General features: G+C 38.2%; 2 protein-coding genes across 2 annotated transcripts in view; one reads left to right on the forward strand and one right to left on the reverse strand.

The window, feature by feature from the left end:
- The first annotated feature begins 700 nt into the window (after nucleotides 1-700).
- Nucleotides 701-10,170, forward strand: SUMO1 (small ubiquitin like modifier 1). Its single transcript, XM_088135653.1, has 5 exons — nucleotides 701-859; nucleotides 2,675-2,749; nucleotides 4,945-5,022; nucleotides 5,233-5,304; nucleotides 8,245-10,170. The coding sequence occupies exons 1-5, from the start codon at nucleotides 848-850 to the stop codon at nucleotides 8,311-8,313; spliced, it is 306 nt and encodes a 101-aa protein (XP_087991779.1). The 5' UTR covers nucleotides 701-847; the 3' UTR covers nucleotides 8,314-10,170.
- Nucleotides 10,171-10,281: 111 nt separating this feature from the next.
- The window catches only part of KIAA2012 (KIAA2012 ortholog), a 68,943-nt gene continuing 53,084 nt past the window's right edge, over nucleotides 10,282-26,140 (reverse strand). The window contains exons 14-21 of the mRNA XM_088135813.1: nucleotides 26,001-26,094; nucleotides 24,145-24,319; nucleotides 19,121-19,310; nucleotides 17,485-17,873; nucleotides 15,595-15,797; nucleotides 14,934-15,106; nucleotides 12,410-12,629; nucleotides 10,282-11,455 (exon numbers count right to left, since the gene is read on the reverse strand). Of these exons, the coding sequence (XP_087991939.1) occupies nucleotides 11,308-11,455; nucleotides 12,410-12,629; nucleotides 14,934-15,106; nucleotides 15,595-15,797; nucleotides 17,485-17,873; nucleotides 19,121-19,310; nucleotides 24,145-24,319; nucleotides 26,001-26,094 (1,592 nt within the window). The 3' untranslated portion in view covers nucleotides 10,282-11,307. The remainder of the gene's footprint in view (nucleotides 11,456-12,409; nucleotides 12,630-14,933; nucleotides 15,107-15,594; nucleotides 15,798-17,484; nucleotides 17,874-19,120; nucleotides 19,311-24,144; nucleotides 24,320-26,000; nucleotides 26,095-26,140) is intronic.

The raw sequence follows: 26,140 nt of genomic DNA on the forward strand, positions 1-26,140 counted from the left end.
ACAGCATCTGCCTGTACCAAACTGAGCAGGCATGCAAGCTGTCATAACTTTACCTGCAAGATGAGACAAGATGCATTCCTATATAAATATTTCTGAGTTTGCACATTAATATATGCAAACAACATGCCATTCATATGTTTTGCAACTCGTTTTCTTTGGCAACGAGCACTCTTATCTGCTGCCGTCCAACCATGTGGATTGCAAACTCGACATCATCACCCCTATAATGTGACGTGGTTATACTTGAAATGTAGGTAGACGGCCCCTCATCGAAAACTGCATAGCTTCACCTCTCTCTACCCAGGCACAAGATGGGGGGAGGGGTAATCAATGGCTGCTCTGTTTCAGCGAAGTTGGAAAATACGCCGCTTTCCAGGTCTTATGAAACGACAGCTTCCAACCTCGCTGCTAGTTAGGAAGGGTAGCTTCGCAACCTCGGGGAAGGCCGATGAACGATGCAACGGGGAAAGGCTACACGTCGCAACCGCCCTCCGCTCCTAGGAGGCCTTGGGCAAAGCCCCCTAGACTTAGAAGCTAAGTTGCGGATGTCAAGAGAGCCGCACGCGGGCGGCGCGCTGCGAAGCGTGGGGCGCGAGCGGTTCCAGAATCTGCGCGGGGCCCTCCCCCCAGTCCCTCGGCGGGGGCGGGGGTCGACGGGGGCGGAGCGGCGCTTCTTCGGGTGGGCTGTGCCTGGAGAGCGGGAAGTGAGCTCAGGCGCAGAGGAAATCCCGCCCGCCCGCGCCCGGCCTGTGTGTTGTGCTCTCCGTGTTGGCGACACCGAGAGCGAGGTTGGCGAGGCGCTTCTCCGGGCGGTGGCGGAGGGGCCGGCTGCGTCTGCGAGGGAGACATGTCGGACCAGGTGGGAGGCTCGCACTTGCCCCGCCGGCGCCGGGCAGGAAGCAGCCCGCAGGCGGCCGCCCCAACTGCCCAGCTGAAAGGCGGCCGGGCGGCCAAGCCGGGGCCACGGCAGCAAGCCGGGTCCCCCTGGCCGGAGGGGCTCGCAGGCAGGGGCACCCGCGGCGACCCTCGCCTGGGCCGGCTTGGCGGCCGGCCTCCTGCCTTTCCGCGTCCCCAGCCTGTGCTCCGTTTCGTCCCCCTAAGCCGCTTCTGGGGCATGAAGTAGGGTCGCCTCCTTCTTCCGAAATGCCCGCGTGGGATGTGGTGGAGCCGGAGGGATAGACTGGAGTTGTCTCCTACGGAGGAAGCCCATCGGGAGAAATAACAAAAGGCCAAAGTTTCTCTTTTGGCTTCGTTTTGTCTGTCCGCTCTCTTCCGCCTCCACCATCCCGTTTTTCTTTAGACGCCGCTTGTCTTTCAGTCTGGCTTTCAGAAAACGGGGCGAAATTTTTTCCGTAGAAACGACCACGATTATTGTAAATGAACCATTGTTTTGAGATACTCTGTGCTCTGGCACTTTCTGAGCCATATAGAGTTAAAAGGTCTAGCCCAGGTTCAAATAAGCAGAAGGGAACATACATTTAATTAGGAACTTCCAGTAGGTTGTTTTTCCAGTAAGTAAGTACACTAGGTCTATTTTATGTATTTACTGTATTTTCAGGTAGTCGAAAATTCTGTCTGCAAATAGATTGTGGGTAACAGAAATCTCATATTTACTATTCATTAGCAAAACAAGCTGAAATTTAACTGTGCTCTACTTACAGAAGAAAGGCATAAGCTTGTTTATTTGCTAGTACATATTTTACCATAACCTTTGTGATTTGAGTTAAAGAAGCAGGTAATACATATTTTTATAGCTGTTTCTTAGGAGCTGTCAGTTCTCACCTCAGTGAATTTATTGTGGTGAGAGCTGCTTTGTCTGGACCCTGTGAAATATAACACCAGCAGTCTTTAGACTATGGATAAATATATAGGCAAGCTGAGTGCAAAATAATAATTTATACTACCTTTTACTGTCCCACATAAATGAATGAACCTGTGCCTCATGAATGAATGAAACTCTGGTTTTGTGTATGTGTTCGCCTCCCAGAGTTTCCTGGATAGATGGGTGGCCTTATAAATTGGATTAATAAAAATAAATACATTGAACCAACCTCTTCATTGTGTTTGTGCTAAATAATGGGCAATTTTGTATAAACCTTTGTTAGCTGAATTCTTTCAGGATCTTGACATTTAAAAAGAATACATATTTGTAATAGTAATCTTAGATATAATCTTATATCTAGATATAATTTTGCACATGAACCAAGCATCCAGACAGCTATAATTTTGCTCATTGAGGGTATTTGATTCTCAGTTATTTTTCCTCTCAGTTTGCTAACTATATTGTTTGTTGCATAGGAATTAAAAAGTTGAACTTAGAGCTTTTTTGAAGCCACATTTTCTGAATGTGTGCTTTATCAAAAAGTATCTTCAACTATAAAATGAATATTATTGGAACTCTAAAATTTGGGAATCTTCCAATATTGTGTAGCATCTTAGTTGCAGCTTTAACAGATATTTTATGTTTTTATTAATGAAGATAGCCTTATTGTGTTTTTGTTTATGCTATTCCTCTCCCTCTAGTTTTGTCCGAGGAGGACAGAAGAGCTAGAGGAAAGTCCAAAAAACTTATTATGGAGCTAATCCACTGTTAATATGCAAAAAAGAGAACCATAAATACAGTATTCTCATAGTGTTCTGTGTGTGTGTGTGTGTGTGTTGTTTTTTACTGCAGGAAGCCAAACCTTCAGCAGAGGATTTGGGTGATAAAAAAGAGGGGGAATACATTAAACTCAAAGTCATTGGGCAGGTGAGTTCTAATATATTCTATTTAACGTTTATCCTTCTTAATTTCACAGGTATAAGCATGTAGATAGTTGGAATTATATATCAGTTATGTCTGTTACAAATATGTTTGAATGTAGTATATATCTAGACTAGTAAATGAAGTTTGTATTTTGTAAACGTAAATATTCTTGCGTAAGAGGACTGTACAAAAATTCAGTTTCTTACAGTCCTGTAATAATCAAGGGTATGATTTTGTACTAGATTTGAGCTTTGTTGGTAATATACAAGTTGTAATTTATAGAAGCAAAAATAGATGTGGCCATTCTTCTAAGCATGCATCTAAAATAGACATTGGGAAATAAACAAATTGACGAATAAGAATCACTGGTGTTGTGAGTTTGGTCAAATCTTTAGAAAGAGTATGTATAATTATTATTGCCTTGAAATTTCTTGCACAACATTTCTTTTCCCCATAACGTATTTAAAGTTACTATTAGGTGACATAACACCACCAGTTTTTATAAACACATATTTATTTACATTTATATAGAACCATCTATAAAGTGCTTTACAAAACAGAGTGACAGAGCATTGCCCAAGAAGTTTGGAATCTAAACATAGATATAATGAATCCATAAATAATAGGATAAATGATTAAGCAAGGGAAGAATGTTTTCATTTCAGTTACTTTCATTACAGTAGTGTATTTTTCAAAAGTATTGAGGTTCATCCTGTTGTGAATTATCCCTTCTAGACAACATCTCTTTTGTACTGCTGAGCCTGTTTTGAAGAGCTCCAGTCTCCATGGCCAATAATAGAGTTTTGTGGAATAGGTGATCCTCTAGACATTGCTCAACTACATGTTATAGAGCTGTAGTTCAGCTCAATCTACCTTGTATAACTTTCCAGCCTACTGAAAATTTAAAAATATAGCTGTTAAAGTAATGGACTGAATGGGCAGGTAGAAGTTTTTAAAATCCAAAATGGGTGGTGGGTTATTTTTTGCTGATTTTTCCCTTCCTCTTTAGCCCCCATTTTATATTACACAAATATATTCAAAATTATCCACCAATCTCAGAAGTAGATTTCCTGCAGGGATCTGCAGGAGAAAAGGAGTAATTGATGGAAAATACTTATCCCCTTCTTAATTTAACTTTAAAAAAAAAGGATTTTTAGTGTTAGATTATCCATTACCACTGAATGTATAGTGAAAGACAACTTGCAAGTATAATTTTCCATTGTAAAAATTGTGTTTAAAGGAAACAGAGGCACAAAATAACATTTTGTTCAAAGTATGAAACAAAGCTTGAAATACTTCAGATGTTCCTCTATAAAGGAATAATGGGAAATTGAAATATGGTCCGTTTTCTTTTTTTTTTTAGGTCACAAAAGTTCCCATTGTTCTCTGTAATAGAACATTCGAAACATTTCAAGCTTTGTTCCAAACTCGGAACAAAATGGTATTGTGTCCCGCTTCTTTGTTTTTTTAAACCGTATTTTTACAATGGAAGATTATACTTGCAAGTTCATCTTTCAATATGGATTCAGTGATAATTAACTGACAGTAAAAATCTATTAAATTTAAAGCTATTTACTTACCAAATCTATGCTGCTACTTAACACCTTGCCTACAGAAAAGTTGACAGGGTTTTTTTCTTTAAATTAAAATTACTATTTTTTTTTTTATAATAAGTTGGGAAACAGTTAAATCTGCTTTTTGCAGCCCCTATTGCCAAAAAACCTACAGAATTGACACCAGCAGCACAATGGATTCACTTCAACACAGCCCATGAATAATCAGTGAAGTCTAACTTTCACACACAGCAAAGAATGTAAAAACGTAGGAAACCTATTTCAAGCAGGCTGCAGTCTTTCTTTTCTGTCCAAAAGACCTCTCAGCGCATGCTCCAAAGGGTTCTTCCTTATTCCTAACGCCACTGCAAGCTACTGGCAGCAGGTATGCATCCTGTTTTATTGGAGAGTGCCTTCCCCAAACCTCTGTGTGCGGAAGAATTTAAGACAAAGCAGATTGTGAGAGGTTAAGAAAGCCTGAAACTCAAAAAGTGTGGAATGACTCATCCTGTTATATCTCAAGCATAGGACCAAACTTAAAAACAAAAGGTGGCAGATCCAAGCTCAAAACATGTCGCATACCAATAAAAAGTGTCATTTTAATAGTATGTAGAAGAATTACTATATTTTGTGTTCAATTTGTAGGACAGCAGCGAAATTCACTTCAAGGTGAAAATGACAACGCATCTAAAGAAACTTAAAGAATCATACTGTCAGAGACAGGTTTGTGGCTTGAACTTTTCCTTGCTCACATGGTATGAAATATAAGAGTGCCTTAAAGTACAGTTTTCATGCTACTTTGCATCTGACTGAATTTTTAAGTACATAACCCAAAAATTAAAAGAAATGGAGAAATGGATGGTAGACAGTAGTGAACATCTGGGGTTTGGTTCATTTTAAATTGATTCTCCACATTTTTCTTTTATTTTTTAGGGAGTTCCAATGAATTCACTCAGGTTCCTCTTTGAGGGTCAGAGAATTACTGATAATCATACTCCAAAAGAGGTAAGTTTTCATAGACATCAGTTCCTAATACTATTTGTATTATTTTAGTGTTGGATAGCTTCCAAAATAAGAAATGACAATAGCTTTTGTCACTATTCAAAGAAGCTAGATTGACCTAAAAGAAGCAAAACACCCTGATTATTTAACAGTAGAAGCAACAAAATGAATTCCCATTCTAAATTATACTGCTGAAATGAACAAAGCTTGAGGAAACCTGGGGTGGACATTTGCTTTGAAGAATTGTGAGCACTTTTCAGTTATGCAATACAAAATACATTTCTGGATTCATTATTATTTATTTATAAATATCTATCTTTTGTACCAGACTCTAATTGATACATCTTAAGCTTTTAGAAAAACCAGATTAGATCCTGGATGTGTGCAGTCTCTTATCTCTCATGTAAATGCACTCAAGAGCGTGCACTACCCGGCAATATTCAAGAGAAGTTTTCTTGAAAAGCAACCTGCTCCCTCCAATATGTTGTAACATAAACTGTGATTTAAAGTCCTCATGTTTGACAAGGTTCTCCAGAATGGTTCAAAAACATCTGACTGGAGACTATTAAACTATAAAACTTACATTTTCATTTTCTGGAGAGGAAACATAGTTGATACAAATGCACTGACCTTAACATTTTCTAAAAATGTCCCTGGTATGTAGTTTTTAGACATCTGTTGTGCATGTGTTTCCTCTGGCATATAGTTTATCTAGTCATTTAAAACATTTTTCATCTGTATGAATACTAGGATGATATAGAATAGTGAATAAAAGTTTGATTAAAAGAAAATTATATAAGCAAACATTGCCTGAAAGGGCACGTTCTAAAGGTTAATGATGGCTCTGAAACTGTCCTGTATTCCCTGAATGGATTCAAATAAATAAAAATTATGTCCCAATATATTACAGAACTTATTTTCAAGTACGTTAGTTTAAACTTTTGTTTCTAAGTATTTATAAAATTCTGTCCTGACTGTAAATTAAAGGTTGTACGTGTAATTCATGTGCTGCCTTTGTTGATACATGACGGAATAAAATATATGGTTTTCCAGAAAATGATGTCCAGACATTTTAAAGATAGCAAGGTACTATTAAGAAGCCTTTCCTACATGTGCAGTCCATGTGATTATTACCATGACAGTTCTGTTGGATCTGACCTCTTCTGGAAGGCTTTACCAGTAACTTTTAAAAGTTCATGTTTAATTTTTAATGTGTTTTCTAAAATCAGAAGAGTTTCAAATGTTACCTGAATGTTAAATGATAGAGCAACATTTGCACTTTATAGACTGATTTTCAAAATTCACCCATTAAATTGGCAAGTGTTTGGTTTTTCTTTCTAGGAAAGAATCCTCTTCCAGGAGTTAGGGAAACAAAATGTGAGAAAATTCATTGGTCTTTGGAAATTGGAAGGGAGGGTGCATGAAAATCTGCTTTCCCTGCTTTCTTTCATATTTATAACTCTGGATTCAACCCGTTGTTCCCCTAAAATATAATTAAAATTGGTAACAAACACAGCTTGGATGATTTTATTAAGTAAATAGTAAAATTCTGCTTTGGGGGATTTGAATGTATATGTACAATGTGTATTGCTTGCTAGGTGGCAATGAGTAGTCAACTTTGGTGATCTAACGTACCAGATAGGCTCAAACCTGGCTAGTACTTAAAAGGGAACCCTCAGAAGATCTAAGGCTGTAGGCTAGATTAGATACTTAAAAAACTTCTTAGAAGGTGGCAATGGCAAATCACTTCCGTTTTGTTGCTATGAAAATTATGAAATTCCCAGGAGTCAAGCTTAATGTGGAGATTTTACCTCTTATTATAGGTGGTCTTTGTTTAAAGACTACTCATTCAGCAACTGTTTGAACTTACCATGATGCTGAATGAATGGTACTTACAACTGCTCCTCAAAGTTCTGCCCATCATAGTGTCCCTGTGATCATGTGATTGTGACGTCACAGTGTCCTGCAGTCACATGATCACCATTTGCGACCTTCTTTGCTGGCTTCCTACAAGCAGAGTCAATGGGGAAGCCAGCAGAGGCAGTCAACGTGACAACCTCGCTTAACTACCTGCAGTAATTCATTTAACAACGGCAACAGGAAGTGACAGCATTTCCATCGCTAAGCAGCATGGTCACGTGACTCACGCTTTACAACTATATTGCTTAGCAATGGAAATTCCAGTCCCTATTACTATAATGATGGTAAAAAACTGTCAAGACACTAAAACACAGCTGCTGTTCCTGGAGATACCACCCTGTATCTTTCCTACATTATCCACAGAACTCATGAGAATGACCTTTTGTTCTTATTCTATGCCCATTTATTTATTAAATTTATATGGTCAGCCATCTCAAGTACATGATTCTGGGTGGCTAACAATTAAAAACAGAAGAAAAACAGAAGAAATTATCACCCGAGCTCTGCAAAGCATTTATAATCTACACTATACTACCAAAACAGCACTGCGTTTCACAGAAGACATTAACTTCATACTTTCTTACACATGCGTGGAGAAAATGAAACAGATATCTGTGGCTTATATAAACAATTTGATAATTATCTTAATATAGTTGACAGAAGACATAACCAAAGAGTAAGTTACCAATATGTCTGGTATTATTTTTTAAAACTAAAAACTCGGGCTTAAACCATGCTTTGTGATATAAGATTTTTATTTACTTGTAAAGCTATAATTTAAATGTTTATATTGAGCAACGATTCTGCATTGTAGGGTATTAATTTTTTAAAAAACAAAGTTTTAGAAAACCTGATACTTGCTGAGAATCTCTTTATATAAGCAAAATAAATGTTTACTTATCAGTTTTGCTACTAGTTTCTGGCTATTGCAGAAAATCCACTGAACTGATGTGCATGCTGAACAACCAACATGGCTGTGCATTTTGGCATTTTTAAAATAAAATTGTGATTTTTATTTTACAGCTTGGAATGGAAGAAGAAGATGTGATTGAAGTTTATCAGGAACAGACAGGAGGCCATTCAAAAATTTAGAATGTTTGCTTTTTTCCCTTTCCCCTTCCCCTTTATCCTTTTTTATTTTTAAATAATAGTTCTTTTGTAATGTGGTATATAACACTGAATTAAATCCAATGCCCCATTCCTATGTTTGAAATATTATTTCCAGTTGTCTGTTTTGAATTCTTGTGCTCATTATACACTGTCATTGTGTCAGACTCTTGTGATCCTACTGCAGTTGTGCTTCCCAATTTTTCCTGTTTTCTCTTTAGAAATGCAACTGTCTACACATGTGGTTATGTGTTGGCAAGGCTTGCGTATTCAAGCCTGTTGACAAATTTGCCAGTGGGCAAAGATTCCTAATATTCATATTGGCCTGAAATTTAGGTGTGTGACTTTTATTTGTGGATTTTAAGATAAAAAGGTATGAAAGATTTTTGAAATCTAAACAGAAGGATTGTGTCCTAAAATTAAGAGTTTTCTGTAGGTTTTACTGGGAAGTATTCAAATGCTGATGGCAAAAATGTAGTTTCTTTATGGTAATATTATCTTTGAAATGGCTTCACTGAAGATAACATGGACATTTTTAGGATTTTTGTCAACAGAAGATCCTAGGAAGTTCTAATTTTTAGTAATGTACACCTTCATGCAACAAGACTTATGATTTTTATGTTGTACCTGTTTGCCTGGAATGTGGTTTTTCAATGGACATAGATTGTATTGGCTTCCCTTTAAATAAATAAGAGGAAACAAATTCATACACCTCCGCATTTTCTTTTAAGACATGAATCTGGAAGATTATTTGAAAAACTAGTGAGGAATATTAAAAGTAGTTTCATATCAATACTTGAGGATGTAATATAGGAAAAATTGTTAACTTGATTCATTTTTGAGAATTAGCAGTTTCCCTGCTGCTTGCTTTCAGTTTATAAGTAGAAATAAAGAATTTATCTTTCACTGGGAGTTGTATTTTGTACATGCAATGTGTAGCTCCTGAACTCTGAAAATTCATGTTACTGTAAAGTAACGATGGAAAAATGAAGAAGAAATGAAAATAAATGAATACTCAAAACATCCTTCTTTAGGTGTTTAAAAAACAGGGATGTACCAAGTCCTCAGTTTCAGAGAATCACATAAAATACTGGGACTCAGTTATGAATAACCTAATCTATTGATTTCAGTGAAATTTAACCTTGAAAATCCTCGGTACTTTGCAGACAAGTGCATCCTGTATAAGATGCACTTATTCTTCAGATGCTTCAGAAATTCTTCAGATTCTTCAGAAATGCTGAAAAAACATTGACCTAAGATCAAGATTCTCACCTTTTAAAATCCAGAGCTTTTCCTTTTGACTTCAGTAGGTTCAGGATTGAAGACCTTGCATTAAATCCTGTTTGTTTGTATAAAGAAGTAAACTAATTGATTTTCAGACAGCTCACGTTGGCAATCTTAGAGTATAGATACCTCTAAAAAAAAGATGTCTGGAAATAAGTTACTCATTGATGTTTGGAAATTATGTGAAATAGTATTCTAAAATGAGGGCTGATCAACAAAACCTTTGTTTCCTAAGTGATTGTCTAATTCAAAATTTTTTACCTTCGTATCTTGGTTTACTGCAGAACTGTCATAGAAAACCTGTTAATGCTAGAAAGGTTTTTTGGCTCAGGTTTGCAATATTGATGATGGCAGGACTAGAAACATATTGCTCTACCTCGGGTTTATTTTCGTTGCCAGGGGAATGGGAAAAGGTCAAAAATTAAGACTGCAATGTTCTTAACCATACTTTAACAAACCATTTAATTGTATTTACTTTTTGGGCACTTACTGTAAAGTGTTAAATGGATCTTCTCCAATGCTTGTAGTTTCCATGTCCCACTTCTGATGCCTTTTTTGTACGCATGCCGAACTTTTTTTAAAAATTAAAACTTGTTTTCAAAAATCATAATCTGGGGTTAAGTGTTATCCATATCTTTAACTTTAAACATATGAATGAAGTGAGTGGAAAAGTTTTGTAACCTGGCACTTGTTCTTTCAGATGACTGCCTCTTACATTGCTATTCTTCCTAGAGGAGGGCAGCAGTTTGCAAGAGAACAATTAAAAGTCTTAAAACATCCACTATAAAACCCAGAGTCACTAAACGCCTTAAAATAAGATTCATTTTTTAAAAACAAAAGCAATAGCATAGTCAGTCTGAAAGAAATTTTGGGGACCATCTGAACTTCCCTTAGGAGAGTTCCTGCCGCTGAGAAATTTCTTACTCCTGATCAGTACATTAAACCAGACCATTTCTAGGACCATAAAGATTCATTCACAGTGAAAACTCAAAACACTGCAGAAATGGAAGTAGAGTATGAGTCATACTCTTAGGTCATCTCAAATAGAAATCCCAAGGCCCCTATTTCTGGAGATCAAGGGCAAGAAGGGTTGAAATTGCTTTGCTATTTCAAACTACATGTTATTGCTCAGGAGGGTCTATATTTCTATTATAACAAAAAAGATAGTTCATGTCTTAAATATAATCTTGAATTCACAGCCTGATTCAAAGACCGCGAGTTATTCTCTTATACCTTAGGACTTTTCAAATGAAAAAGCCTACTTGTAGCCTAAAAAGAAATAGAAGAGGAGAGAAGAAATGATTTCACAAGTATAGATATGAAACTGCATAGGAGCCAATCAAAAGCAGGATCCAAGGGTGTTTGCCTACCACCACCTCTCAAGCTGGATTGTGGTTTAGTCAGTGCTCAAGGGAACTCAGCATATTTGCACTAATAGCCTAGCTGTGATATTTACATGCATCCACACATACCCCAGTATGGGTCAGAAAATACTTAGAACACTGTCTAGACAGTGTCACTACTAGCTTAGGGGCCAGACAAAATTTGAAGGAAAGTGCTTAGAAGTAGTTCTATATTTTAGTTCTTAGCCTGTCAGAGAACTTGTCAGAATGCAACAGTTTGCTACTGCTTTTATAAAATTAAATGAAAAGACATTTGCATGTGGCTAGGACAACAACCTCACTTAAGTGTTCTTTAATCATCCTCTCCTGTTGTAAAAAAAGGATGCTGGAAATAGGAATAAACCCACGGACGCGAAATATCCTGTCTTCGTTCCAGACCATATGATTCTACAAGTAGTTGATATTGAAACTGTTGCTTCTTCTCCAGCTCTGCCATTTGTCTGGAACCAGAGAAATTAATATGAGAAAATCTGTAATCTTAGCAAGATTATATGGTACGGCAGGTTGAAATGGGCTGAAAAGCAAAGGTCCATCCATTAAAACTACATTTTCTAGCTGAACAAGAAAAGCATAGAGACTTCCTGAGCAGACTCCTGTAATCCAGGAGTCACCACCACCAAGTCTCTTGCCCATGTTAGACTGGCAAGGGACTTCTAACTCATCTGCTGCTGGGACACAAAGTAGAGCTTCCTCGTGGCACCTTAAGGTATGGGCAAAGTAGTTTCAAAGAACCAGTCTTTCCGGAATCTTGACCTCAAGTAATGTACTGCATTAATGCAATAATCAACAATCTGAGTTGTAGCTGTTGTAAAATAAGAATTACAGTATGCATTCCACTAAAATCCTTGCCATAGCATTTGGGACTAACTGAAAATTAGGGAGAATTTCACAGGAAGCTCACCATCATTAAAATTATTAAGCATTAATAATTACCAGGTGGCAAAACTGCGTTGCCAATAAAAAGTCATTCTGTACTACCACAATCCACAGGGGCACATTCACTGGTAAGGGGCAGAAACACATTAATATGATGAATCCTTATTGGATGACTGGACATCAAAGTGAAAGTGAAACTTCCTGGGTGATTCCTGCCTATGAAATTGGCTTGAAGGTGATCCAAGGTCCTTCCCTTGGCCCATCCATTTCCTTTGTAAACCCTGAGCCTTGCTCCCGGCCCAGTCAACGTAATGTGGCTGGTGAATATAGTATTTGCTGGATACGGGAAGGGGTTCTACTCTAGAAATGTGACTCAGGCTATGGAGGAAGACTGGAAGCCACCTGATATTAAGTCAGGCTCTTGGTAGATCCAGTGCTGTTACGGCTGATAACCAGCATCCGCTAATCTGCCATAATTCAATATTAACAATGCATTTCTCCTCGGAAGTTATGTATACCTTGAGAGTAATAACGCTTGCTTTCTTGCTTCCTCCAAAGCAACTCTAGCCTCTTCCTCAGCTCTCTTCCTTCTCTCCTCAGCCGCAAGCCTCATTTTTTCTTCCTCCTCCTTTTTCTTCTTCTCATACTCCAACCGTTGCTCCTCGGCCATCTCTGCTAGCTGTCGCCGTTCTTCCTCCAACTGCAGCTCCATTTCTTTCTGCCTGCGTTTTTCTGCTTCTAAGGAACAGAGAGCAAGGGAGCTACCAGCTGTTTCTATTTCAAGTGAAATAAAATAATTGAAGTGAAAAGACAGGGAAAAAACATTTTGGGGAAACCTCAAATGCATGATTAATTAGCAGCTGTTTTATTGCAAAATGTTTATATTTTTGCACTGTTGTGTATTATGAAAGCTAGAGGACCAAAGGGAAACATTGTTCCAAACAGTAAAAAGCTCTGGAGTAATATTTGGACTGAATAAGGAGAACTGGGTTTAAATAAAACTCCAAAGCACAAAACATGAGCTTGGGCCAGCCTCTCCCGCAGCCATATCTACCTCTTGTGGAGATAAGTTGATATTAAGGTGATCTCTTTCTGGTATTTTCATCAGATATCAAAAACTTATTTGCCCAGGCAGGCCTTTCATTCAGCTATTGTGTTGTTGTTATCAAAATTATTGGTTTTAGTGTTTTGTGCTCTTTACTGGTTTAGACTACTGTATATTTTATTACATTTATAATACCTATTTTGTCAGCTTGCTTTTTTGTGAAAAGCAGTATAAAATGTTGGAAATGAATAAAATAAAGGAATTGTGCATGATACAAAATTTTGCATGATGCTCTCTTTGGAGATATAAAATATGGAATTAAAAATGAGGAAACTACAAATCCTCTGGAAAAACTGAAAAGAATTTCAAGAAAACAATATTTAACACCAGCAATCGGATCCCCTACAGAGTTAAATGAGCTCATATTCATTAATTCAATAGCCTTAGATATAACTAACTTCATAGAACTGAACTGCTAAAGAAATGCCAAAGAATCCCATTGGAGACAAGAACGAAGGAGAGGGGAATTGAAAACAGTCTTCAAATAAAAAAAAGTTTTTGTTAAAACAGGGAAATACAACTATCTCCAGGCAAAGGACCACCCTTGGTCTTTGAGAGGTGTGCTGAGAATAGAATTTTAGAAAATATACATTAAATCAGATTAAGCTTACTTAAAACCTAATTACTTAAATAAAGACTCTCTGTGTATTTAATATTTTTGTCCTTTCCACATAGTTATTTGGGTGAGATTAGAGGAAAATGCATAAAGCAGCCATTAGTAGAAATGCTACTTGAGACCAGAAGATATGAATCCATGTTTTAAAGATTATAAAAACTAAAGTAAATCATGAAACAGAATGCCCATTACTGTTTAAGGGAAAATGTGAATTAGTTAAAAAGCTGTTTGAAGCATCCAAAGTTACAGGAAAGGCAAGCTTCTACAATATGGATAGATATTTCTAGTAAAGTAAGTAATATTTTGCCATGAAGTAAAACCAAAGAAATAACCATCCTTCCCTGGCCTGTTTCTGTGACTCTATTCCCTAAACTTTGCCAAATATTTTATTCCAGATCGGTCGTCACCACCTATTAACCCAAGAAAGTTGTCACTGATGCTACCCACCAAAAAACAAAACAAAACATCTGGGTAACAACTATAAAGCTTAATTTACTATAAATGGCACAAGGGCCTTACTGATACTCTAGAGCAGTGTTGTCCAAACTTGGCCACTTTAGGATGAGTGGACTTCAACTCCCAGAATTCCCCAGCCAGCCCATGCTGGCTGGGGAATTCTGGGAGTTGAAGTCCACTCATCCTAAAGTGGCCAAGTTTGGACAACACTGCTCTAGACCATTGGGAAAATTAATATTTGTCAGAGAAATTTTTTTGGACTTATCTGTTAGAGAGAATGTGCACTGAACTGATGAAAAGGCATGAAAATGTTTCCATCCATATACCAGGAATAATGACTCTGATTCCAAATTTTTAAGGGTATATAAAGCTGTTACTCAGAGTTTACCGTTTCCTTTCCTTCCTTGTGGTTTTCTCCCTTGCCCCCCCCCCCCATCCTCTGTGTATTGTCGTGAATTTGGGGAGTGGTAGTAGTAGATGTGTAGGCAAATGATAGGGAGGTTGATTTTTTGAAAAAGGGTAGGGCACTTTGTCAAGGATAGAAAAGGAATGGGATGGGATATATTTGAACTGATTTTGGCAGCTTTTCGTAATATTATCCCTCTGTTTAAAACAAACACAAATCCACTTTATGTTTTAAAAAAATACAGCAACCCAGGGCATTGTGAGACATGCAAAATAGCAGTCCCGCCTAGTGGGCCCTGCTATCTTCACTGGTGACATTGCCCCCAAATGCCACAGTGCCAGGCACTTAAGAACTTCCTGGGGAGTTTAAAATGCAGCCGGGGAGTCCCTGACAGGGCCTCGTTAAAGGACCTTCACAGAGCTGGGGCTGGCTCTGACGTCATGGCCCGCCTCAGGTCACCTGCCCGCTCCAGTTCCTCCGCCTGCTTCTTCTTCTGCATCTCCAAAAACCTCCGGCGCTGCCCCTCCTGGAGCCGCCGGGCCTGCTCTTGGGCTGCCTTCTCAGCTTGTCGTTCGCTTTCTGCCTCCTCTTCCTGGCGCTGACGCTCTTCTTCAAGCTGCTCTTTTCTTAAACTAAGAGAAAATAAAGTCAGCCATAAAAGTCCAGTAGGACGCAGGTAAGCATTGCCAGGGAGTGCATTCTAGAGGAAGAGCTGGTAATACCAGAAGAAAAAATTAGAAATAATTCTTCCCAAGCCATAGCTTGGAAGTTTGTCAGGAGACCTCAGGGGCAGAGGATTAGCAATTTACTTTTTCCTCTTTTCTGTATGGTGGGGCGAGAAGACTCTTGTTACACTAGGAGCTGCGGTGACTCTAAAGCAGGAGCAGCATGCTAAGAACAATACGTTCACTCTCCTGTAGGGTTGGCTGGAGGGAGCACTGACTGGGTTCACGGGGTCCCCTGCCTGTTCTTAATTTCCAAAGCTTCAAAATGCTTTGGGGGACTGGGGAGAGGTAAGCACCCTATGGTTTCCTGGTATCTTTTGGATGGGAAAGGGGAAGGCGTGGAAGAATCCCACATCTTCTCTTGTCAAATAGGATGTTTATTTCTTTCTGCTAACCGAAACTCCTCAATCCTCCTTTGCTTCTCCTGTTCCATTTCTTCTCTCATTTTCTCCATACGCTCCTGCTGTTCCTGCTCTTTCCGTTTCTGCTCTTCCCGCTCCTTTCGTTTTCTCTCCACTGCTAGCCGTCTCTCTTCTGCCCTTTCTGCTATTATCCTGTCTCGTGATAGTTTCAGCTGTTCTTTGTGCAGGGACAGATCCTGGTCAATTGAAAAGGAGAATAAGAATGGATTAGGATCAAAGGCTTAGTCTGGCCTGGACTTCGCTAATGAATTGGAGAAGAGCATTTCCAAAACATGGGGTTTATTTCAACTATCAGACCTCTGACAAACTTTATCAAATTTATAACAAACATAATCTTATATACATTTATAGTCTGCTTTTATTCCAAGGGCCTTGAAGTTTATTACCTTAACAATTCTGTAGGACAGGTTACATTGAGAGTTAATGATCGGCCAAGGGTCATCCAGCGGGATTTATCACTGCATGGTGATTTAACCTGATAACGCACTGGTCGTCCCTATGCCTTTTACAGAACTTCCATGGGATGACTCTGCACTAGTTTCAAAATCAGTTTTCACAACATTGCCAGAGTTTGAGAACTGTGGCATTTTTTTTCTGGCTTAATTACAGCGCACTGGAAATTGTAGGAAAGCTAGTCTTCTCTCTGAAACACTACACTTCTAGGATGCTTGTTAGAGGTCCATTTCCTGATGTGTAGAAATTCTTATTTCACCCTGACTTCTGCCTCCTTCAAAGCAAAATAGGGTGCGGTAAATGGATTCCCTTACCAGCCAGCAGTACTGAGACATTCCAAATCTATATTTGCAAGAGTTATGTGCCTGGGTCATGTACAAAGTCAGATTAAAAAAGAAAAGAAAGACCTCTATTTCTCCTAAAGAGAAAAATAGTTTGCCTTTTTAAAAATTGAGCCAAGGCTTCTGGCTAAAAGTCTGGAAACTAGTAGGATTTACCATTTCCACTCAGCCATAGATTTAAACAGGAGTTTGCTCATATGTTATGTTTTCTCATAACAAAATTGGCATAGAGGTAAGATCTGTCTCAAGAATAGTTTATTCTCTTGAGGAGCATGAAAACGTCAGCTGAGTTAGTTTAATTTCTTTCCTCTATCTGCCAGTTAATGCTGTATTGTATCTGGTGATTATTGTATCCATACAACTTCAGCCTTCCTGCATTTTATGCAAACTTTTACCTCTTTATATCAGACTTACCTGTAGACTAGAAGCAGACCTGCATCATCCTGTGCTCTGTCATAATTTTAACTTTATCTATTGGAGGACCTTTTAAGTTGCTGTCTGTGATTTTAGCAATTCTATATTTTGAACTCCTCCACCATTTAACGTTTTACATGTGATTACATGATGTTAAAAAGAAATATTTACCTTTGATTTGTTTATTTGAAAATAAAGTTTGATCCCATTTACACCTTGTCAAACAAAGCAAGCAAGCTGTGGCACGACGACTACTATAATGTTTAGAATTAGCAGGAGATTCAATTTTGCATTATCTTCAAAGTCTGCTTTTTTCTGTATAATTTTGTTTTCTGAAACTATTTCCTTACTTATGGAATGACGAGGAAGGCAATGTGTTCAAGGCCTTGCAATATCCTATTAGGCTCTGCAGTTCCATACACAAATGTTGGAGTAAATCCCACCAGGGCAGAGGAGCTTACTTTTCATCAGACATTCATGAGAGTCTGCTGTTAGTCTTGCAGACAATAAACAGTGTCCACTTCTAATTCAGATAAATCTGATACAAAGGTGGCCATGAAACAGTCAGTTTCCACTTTATCATAAGCTATGTTATGCATAAATTATATAAGGACAATTTAAATGTGCCTCTACTTGAAAAAAAAGCAAACCTTACCTCCATAAGCTGATTTCCCTGAACTGCATCAGCCTGGAAACCATTCTCAGTGGAGGCTGCTTTGTAGGTAGTGATGGATGTCTCACTAGCAGGCCCTGGATGAAACCCAGAAGTATAGCCAACTTCTTCACTAAAAGTTTGGTGCATATCAAGTGTCAAGGAATGCTCCTCCATAAGGGTGCTAGAACCAGGAAGACCTTGGTCACCACCTTCTTCTTCTCCTCCTTGTTCTTCTACAAGACAACGTATAGGTTCTACTTCAGCATCTTCTTGTCCCGAATCTCTCTCATGGGTTTGCTCTTCCACACTGGTTGATCTTTTGGCAACGGTTGGCTCCCCTTTGGAGTGAGCAACTGTTTTCTTAACAACCCTTTTCTCTCTGGGCTTCCCTGTAAGAAAGAAGTATTTTTATTCCACAGACCTATAGTTGGGAATGAAATTACCTTTTGTAATTCATATTTTTGGGACATCACAGAGATTCTTAAATTACTAATTGTAGGGTCAAAGACTATGCTATATAGAATTGTGTAATAGCAGCTTCATAGGCCTTTGGGAGAGGACAAGAACAGTGAAGTGACAGAGAAAAACATTGAGTTTTTCTGTTCCCCAAATCTGTGCCTTAAGAAGGAACCTTCTCCTACCTGGTTTTCCCCCCCAGATCTGTTGAAGTATCACCATGTGTGTTCTTATGCTTTTCTTTTATAAAATGGGCTGTGAGGCCACCAAAGCTTTTCCATTAAGATAATTTTATTCAGCTGATCATTAGGGCTGAGCATGCTTAGAAAACTATTCAGAAGTACTTTAGAACTCACAGGAGAGTAGCACCTCTCCGCTATTCATTAAAGCAGCTGATCTTTATTTAGATTTCTGCCTGAGCCTAGAAAAAAAATGTAACTGGTTTAAAAATCCCACCCCCCATTGAAGTTCATAAGCTGGCTTATTAAAACCCCAGATCTTGTGGAAGCCTGAAAGACATGTGCTGATTTATTACATCATGTAAATTCTGAAGTATTTCCTTGAAATCATTTTTGAAATATTCACTCCTTTTGGTATGTGGAAAGAGAATGAGCCCTTCCCCAGTGCTTCATTTGTAGATGGTTCTGATTTTTTTTTTTTAACTTTAGATTGCGTCTCCGTTGTTGTTTCAGCAACAGATCTTACTGATCCACACAGTGTTTCTAAGAGGGGGATACTTACAATGGAGCTCCTTTCCCAGAGGCAACGCCAGTGACTTCTTTATAGCAGTGGCCAGAAAAGCCAAAGGGAAACCAGAGAAGCTTCATCAGGAAAGGAGTCCAAGGATGGCACAAGTGTGCAAAACACTTGCCCTACTAATTTAAATGAGTATTTTCAACTTTAGAAAAATACTTCAATTAAATAGAACTACCGTAGTGGAAAACTTGCCCACTCTGTTATTCTGCTCTCCTGATGGATAGGCAGCTTCCCAGTTTTTCTTTATTCATTTGTTGACTTGTTTTCTTTAGATTCACCTTGAACCTGATAGCTCTTAAAACGGGGTTGCTCTTGGTAAAGTAAGATACATGGCCACCAATCTAGCCCTTGCTTACTGAGAAAGTAAGTTAGAACATTCTATCATTCATGTACATACATCTCTCTCTCTCCCACCCCACCCCACCCCCCTTTTGTGGCTTTTTTCCTAAATCGTTGATATGTATTAGCAAAGTCGTACCTACAACAAACTCTGTCTGACTTTGGTATTTCTCTTTCTTCAATCTCTTTTTCTGTCTTTTCAACCCATCTCCAGCTTTCTGTACTGGCTCTTTCTTTTGCCTTTCAGTCCCTTTGCTCTTTAAAACACCTTCAGCCTGGAAATAAGAAAAGAAGAATCAGATATAGACCTTCCCTTTTTAATGTAACCCACTGCCTGGGGAGGGTATGCATGAACAAGGGTAGGCCTTGTTCAATTCATCCTTATTGTAATTTTTCCAGAAAGTAGCATCTTTTTCTCATCTAGAACAAAAGGGCTTCCATGCAGCTGCACTGAGCATATAATCTAACATCTCTGAAGTGAATTGCATCAGCCTACCTACCTACCTACATCTATTGTCAATGAAAGAATAAATAATACATGGACCACCAGTAGCAGAAGGTATATTTTGGTAAAGCCACACTCACTCTCTTTTTAAATTATGGCTGGCTTTAACTTCGAAGTCTGCTTGATGATGACGTCCACAGTAAGATAACAGGTATATGGCAACAGTGTACCTCTGCATTATTTGCTGGTCACTGACCATAAATAAAAATTCAGTTTCCTCTATATAGATTTCATCTCTTCAATCCAATATTGCTCTGATATGGAAATGGTCAAAATTGACACAGAGGATCACTTCTTCCAGGAAATGTTGATGTAAAGTTTGATTCTACAAATTCTATAAAATTGAGAGATTGAGGGGCCTGTGGCAGCACCCCTGGACAAAAAGGACACTTGGGTCAGTGACTCTGTTCAATGGCCCAAAAAGGAAGTGAGATGGCTCACAATGAGTGGAGATTACATATCCAGCTTCTCCTTGGAAATGTAATAGGAAGGGTAGTGAGTGAGGTCTCTGCATGTAGGTCTCAGTCTGTACTGGAACTGAGTGAGATAGAAAGCCAGGGAACACTGGCTTCACTCTCCAAAATACTTTGCCCAAAGGACCTTTCAGATGAAGACAATGGCTGGGAAGAGAGGGCAGACAGAATGGCCACTGCAAAGACGATGGAGCAGGTTCTCTTGTGTCATTCCTGCTGAGCGGAAAAGTCATAGTAAAGCTGTGTAGAAGTGAAGAGACATTGCTGTGCAGCAAGTGATGTCATAATGCATCTCAGCATGGCATTTTTGTAGCACTGCCTTTTCAAAATGGATGTTTTCTATTATTTTCTCTTATTTTAGGAGTGTGATCTGCTTGACTCTATAAAACAGGCCTAGGAGATTTTTATTCCTGATGCAGAAAATCCAGACAAGCTCCTCCTGTTATGGTTAAAACAATAAAATACTTGTCGATCTGCTTTCACCATTCTTCTGCTGGCATGGATATACAGTTCAGGAGGAGAATAACATCACTCAAACCTCCTTTGGATTTTCCCAGGAAGAGATTCAGCTCTTCACCTGTACAATTGCTAAAAGCAATAACTTTGTGAACTGGACAGAATGTAGAAAACCATAGTAGCTGGCAATCCTGCATAAAATGTATTTGCCTTGCAATGCAGCATTCTTTTTGCCGGATACACATGCAAGGTCAAACTGTCATTTCCTTGACACTAGCAAGACCCATTTTCTTTACCATATAACATCCTCCTTGTGTCTAGAGGAAGCTTTAAAATATATATCAGATGTCCTCCAGTTATGCTGATCTACTCAAGGATAATGAACTCAGGCTTTCCAATATTTCCAGAACAAGAAGAATCACACTGTTATGATAATATGAAGGTGTACGTCTCAGGGCATCTGTGCTTTTGATATTGCCTCTGTGTTTGGATTTCTCTTCTCCGAGCAAGCAGGTATATTCTCCCTACTTCCAAAGATGACATCCTCTACTTCCTTATCTGGATGATCAAAAAACAATTATTCAATTTGCCTATACTCCTTAGATTGTGATGTAATGTGATGGAACCCATATAAGATCTGTGTTGTCCTAACGTAGGGGCTCTGGGCTTCACTTGCTAGGAGCCTGGTGATCACTGTAGTCTTTGCTAGCTTAATAGAGGAACTGGTTTCAAACTTCCTCAATTGCTTTGCCTCAATTCTTTAAGGTGAGGTTTTTCCACCCCCACCCTGTGGCCAGTACCAACCAGGTGGTAGTTTTATCTTTCATCTACTTTATTGACAAACACAGCCCAATAGAATCACAAAACAATCATGAAGTTTTGAATCAGTCTTCTATAACTTCATATTCCAATCTAGATAATCCTCAACCACAGTGAGCCATGAATTATCACGTAACATTTCTTTCCCAATTTAATGGAAACTTAATTTGGTTTAAAATACTGGTGATAACAAATCATCATAACCTTATGATGGAAACATATTCTATGGAAAGTTTAAAAAATAAATCAGGACACAGTTAATAAACATAGATATTTTGAAAGTTCTGGACAGAATGTTAACTATATTCTAGGATCCTGAAAATACCTCCTAGTTGTTGGGATACAGGTAACACTCTGTTAGCATGCAAGGTAGTTTCAAGATTGGAGGTCCTAGCTTACATAAAATAATTTGAACATGTTTAGGGTAAATGTAGGCTTTTGTTGCTCTTGTGGCATACTAGTGAAATTGTGCCAACCTTGACCATTACTGTCCTTATTGTTAGCAGAGAATGCTGCATATGGCACAGTTTGGACTAAGGCTAGAAATCTGATCTACATCTCTCTCTTTCTAAAAATCATTATGCAAAAGACTTGATTGACAAGCCATAATGGGCAGTGGAGGTGAATCTCTGTAGGGCCATCTATTGATGGCCATGGTGTATAGAAAATTGTGGCCTAGAACAGGAGGAAATGGTAACAAGCATGAATTAATGAGTGACAGTAAAATATAGGTATGTTGTTTGTGAAGACAAGTGAAAAGGGGAAGATGAAATAGATCTGAGTGAAGTTGGTCTGATCTTGGGGCATGATGTCAGATACACACAGGGAGTGAAGATGTTGGGTAAAATAGGAATGAAGGACTAAAATATATTTTAGAAAATATGATATTGCTTAGATTATTGTGGGTGCGGATAAAAATGACATGTTGCATCCAAGTGAATGGTGATAATGAAAGAATCTGGGAAGGAAGAGCTTTGAGAAAAATTGTGCAATATTCTGAATGAATGAATTAGGGAAAAATATCTTATGTAACATGAATGGATTGGTGGGAATGAGATAAGAGAATACAGAAAAAATTATAGGGCCCTTTAGAGACCTAAGAATAAAAGAGAATGGTAATTGTTTGAGGCATATATGCTTAGTTTGTTTTGGGTGCATGGTTTAAGAATAAATATATTCATGAGAATACACAACAAAATGAATCTAAAACTATGGTTTATTGTTTCTGATGAAAGACTGAGAAGTAATGAAAGCTGCAAGAGTGATGAGAGTTTCTGAATTTGAGGTGGACCATTTTTTGGAAGTGAAGAGTAGATCTTGGGGAAAAATGGACATGGAAGAAAAGTAAAAAAGTGAAACAATTGAGAATACAAATTGAACAACTTCAGGAAAACAAAACATGAGTCCTTTCTGGAAAAGTATTAGATTATAGATTAAGCTCCAAACAGAACGACTGGAAAGAGGACTTGGAACTGCTTGGATCAAAGTGAGAAGGATATTACAAAGTTCTCACAGAGGTATATTGAGTTATGCTAAAGGGAAGTATGCAAAAGGATGGCTGGTGGAATGAAGTGAAAGAGGCTGTGGATGAAGAAGAAAAAAGCATGTTTATTGTTCAATCTTAAGAGACTCTAAGTGGTTTAGAAAAGAGCAACAGTGACATAACTAATGCAGACAATAAAATACAATAAAACCTATGACATTACATTACAGTAAAAACACATTGCCATATAAAAAAATAATGCCTGCAAAAATAAGGAAGAGAAAAAGGAAGATAGTTGCAAAGAATGTAGTCAAAGAAGCAAGGTACAATTAAGATTAAACGAGCAAATGCAGTCTGATCTTGATGGAAATAAAACATTATTTTGGAAGTGCATCAAAGACATATTTTTTCAGTACATAGCAAATTACAAAGCTCAGGCCAGCATTCCACTGAGATAATCTTCCTTACATAATAAAAACTTATTAGGAATTGTAAGATAATCACAATGATCTTTTACGAAAAGTGATTTTAAAGTCTGTTCATGGTGCTGAATTAATAAAGCAGAGCAAAGATGTCAAACAGTACATTCTGCTGTTCCAAGATCTGTGTTGCTGCTATTATACTATCATGGTTTGCAGCTCATTATTGCCACATTTAAAATGTTTGTACAAATATAACAATACGTTAGAAGTTAATACTGTGATTTTTTTTAAAAAAAGTTTTAAAAAGGGCAGAAGTTTGCATATATTAGAAATACTGTAGGTGGAGAGTCGTGTTAGTTTATGGTGGCAAAAAATCAGGGTCTGGTAGCACCTTTTCCAAATAACAACTTTTATTAAAAGGCATAAACTTTTGTGAACTACAGTGAGCTTTCAGTGTGCTGTAACTCACAAAAGCGTATGCCTTTTAATAAAATGTGTTAGGTGGGAAAGCTATTGCAAACGCTGTTGACACTAGTTACTTATGTACAATTTATCATTTTAGGGCAAAGGAAAAGACCTCAGTGAAAGTCTGCTTCTTTATTACAGAACAATATCTTACTTGCTAACCTTGCCAATATTTTATTTGTATGGTTTTCTTAGGTTGCATTAGACTATAATGCTGGATTCTTCTCCTTCCTTTTTATTAAAAAATACCTCTGTTAACATTGCTAATAATATGCACAGAGAAAAGGTTTTTTTCTAACTGTGATGAGATAATGGTACCCTGAAATTTATTACCAAATAGGTCCATTTCACCCAATTTAGCTTTGTCTCTTTCCTTCCTCCCCATTTCCTCAATAATCTAGATCCAGATCAGTTTTGTTTGGGTTTGCAGAAGAACATGGCTGCAAAACAGAGCCATTCTTTTCTGGCTGCGAGCCCCAGCCATACCTGTTTGAGTCTGGCAACCCCAGCTTGCTGGCTGGTTGGCTCTGACAATGTTGTCATATCTTCCTCCATTCCAAACTTTTCAGAAGCATACAGGTCCATTCTTCGATTCTCCATAATATCTTCATGGTAATCAAAAAGCTTTATGGGAGCACTTTCAGGTTCAGGATCTTGCTGCCTTTAAAAATGCAATTATTGAATCATGTTTAGATCAGATAAATTATTAGAAAGTTCTCAAGCACATAATCTGTCCTCCACCTTGTAAAAGAAGCAAGATCAACCAGAGAACAGACAGCTTTGGCTGTCTTCTTTCAAGCTCCATTCTCTTTATGTTTACTTTTAAGTGCTGGTACCTTTTGAGCTATAACTCAGGAGCGGGCCCCTGCAGGTTCTCTTGTCTCCTCATTACTGGGAAAAGGAAGAAATATCCCCCTGTAATATTAATGGCAGTCTCAAAGCTCACTTAAGTTGAAAGTTGCCAGAAATATTCTAACCTATTTTAATCTCTGAATCTCAAAAAAGGTCTTCCCAAAGCAATAAGCCTTTCTGGGGCAGTGCTATCTGGTTCAGCTCCCTGTAGTGAGTACACATTGAGCCTGACGGAGTCTTTGTAATCTTTCATTATTTGAAAATATACTCGCAGAACAAAAGTGGATGCAAATAGATAGTCCTGAAAGGCTACCCTGTTTTGGATCCACAGAAGTGGAGCAGAGATTATGTGGCCCAAGTTGGTTGAACCTCAGCCAACTCACGGCTCTTGCGCTGGGCCTCCAGAATGCCCAGTGCTATTTCTTACCTGGCAGACCTCAGTAGGATAGAGGAATTGCCATTCAGAGATGGCCCACAGGCATTAAAAGACACTTCTATCATTTGGTTAAATCCCAACCTCTATCATCAAGGATATTTCTAGATTAATAAAACAAACATACAACCAACATACTAGCAGATCCATTTGGAGTAACTATGCCAGGTAGAGAGAAAATGGTAGCCTTATCTGCTTTTGTCTCTGGACCCGCCCACCATTGGACAGGAAAAAAGGTTGCTCAGCCCTCCTGCACAGAAATTCTACTGACATCAACGGTAGTTTGTGAGACAGGAAGAACTTCAATAGGCTTTGTCAGGGAGTCCAGAGCTTAAACTGAACTTCACCTGGTGAAATATCAGTGATGGGGTTCCCAAGGTACTGAAGGGATTAGAGATGGCTAAACAAATCCAGCCAGTATGACTAGAAGAGATCCTGAGGCTTCTGGACTGGCCATGTTTAATGAAAGTACTGGAAAAAAAACCCTTGTTTTGTTGTTTATTTAATTATTACTGGTATTTCTATGCAGTTCTACTCCAAAACAGCTCTGAACAGTGCACAGCAAAACAAAAAACAAAAACTTACAAACACCCAAATAATAACATTATAATGGTATGAACCAATGGAGATAGAGCCTAAAAAGAAACCTAATGTCCCCCGAACATCACAAATGTTGACTATTCTTAGCTATTTTAGTAGTGTAGCACCCACCAGATATATTGGACAATATTCCTCAAAACTGGCAGCTAGTTTAGCCAATTTGGAATTCTGGAGCTTGTAGTCCTACACATCTGGAGAGTCCCAAAGGCTATTAGTTGGAAAATAGACAAATATACAGCCACTATACTCATCTAGTTTTCATCAAGTCTATATTAGACTATGACTCTTCTTATGGTTTATGCCTCTCAGGCATCTAATTAAATCTTCTAACCATCCAGAATTTAAAATGTTCTTCCAGGTCTGCTGATGCAACAGATCTATGTGCTTGACTATCTACTACACCTTAGTTTCTTACACTTAGCTCTTCTACAACTTAGTAACTGTCACATATACTTACATTTCTGATGCAGAAATCTTCAGATGAGCAAGATGTGGTTCATGGTGCAAGAGATTAGTTGATTGAGGTAAGGAATCCAGTTGTTGTCCTTCATCTACAAAGGAGAAAGGGTGGTAAAGGAGCTACATTTTACATAGGTT

This window comes from Python bivittatus, unplaced genomic scaffold, assembly GCF_059951505.1.
Source record: "Python bivittatus isolate LINGU-HERP-01145 unplaced genomic scaffold, Pbiv_v1 ctg000200_np1212, whole genome shotgun sequence".
NCBI classification, from domain to species: domain Eukaryota; kingdom Metazoa; phylum Chordata; class Lepidosauria; order Squamata; family Pythonidae; genus Python; species Python bivittatus.

Bases quoted from the DNA above. Each gene is read 5' to 3' on its own strand.
- SUMO1 (XM_088135653.1), top strand. The intron at 5,023-5,232 runs GTTTGTGGCTTG...TTTATTTTTTAG, and splicing joins AATCATACTGTCAGAGACAG to GGAGTTCCAATGAATTCACT. The intron at 5,305-8,244 runs GTAAGTTTTCAT...TTTATTTTACAG, and splicing joins ATAATCATACTCCAAAAGAG to CTTGGAATGGAAGAAGAAGA.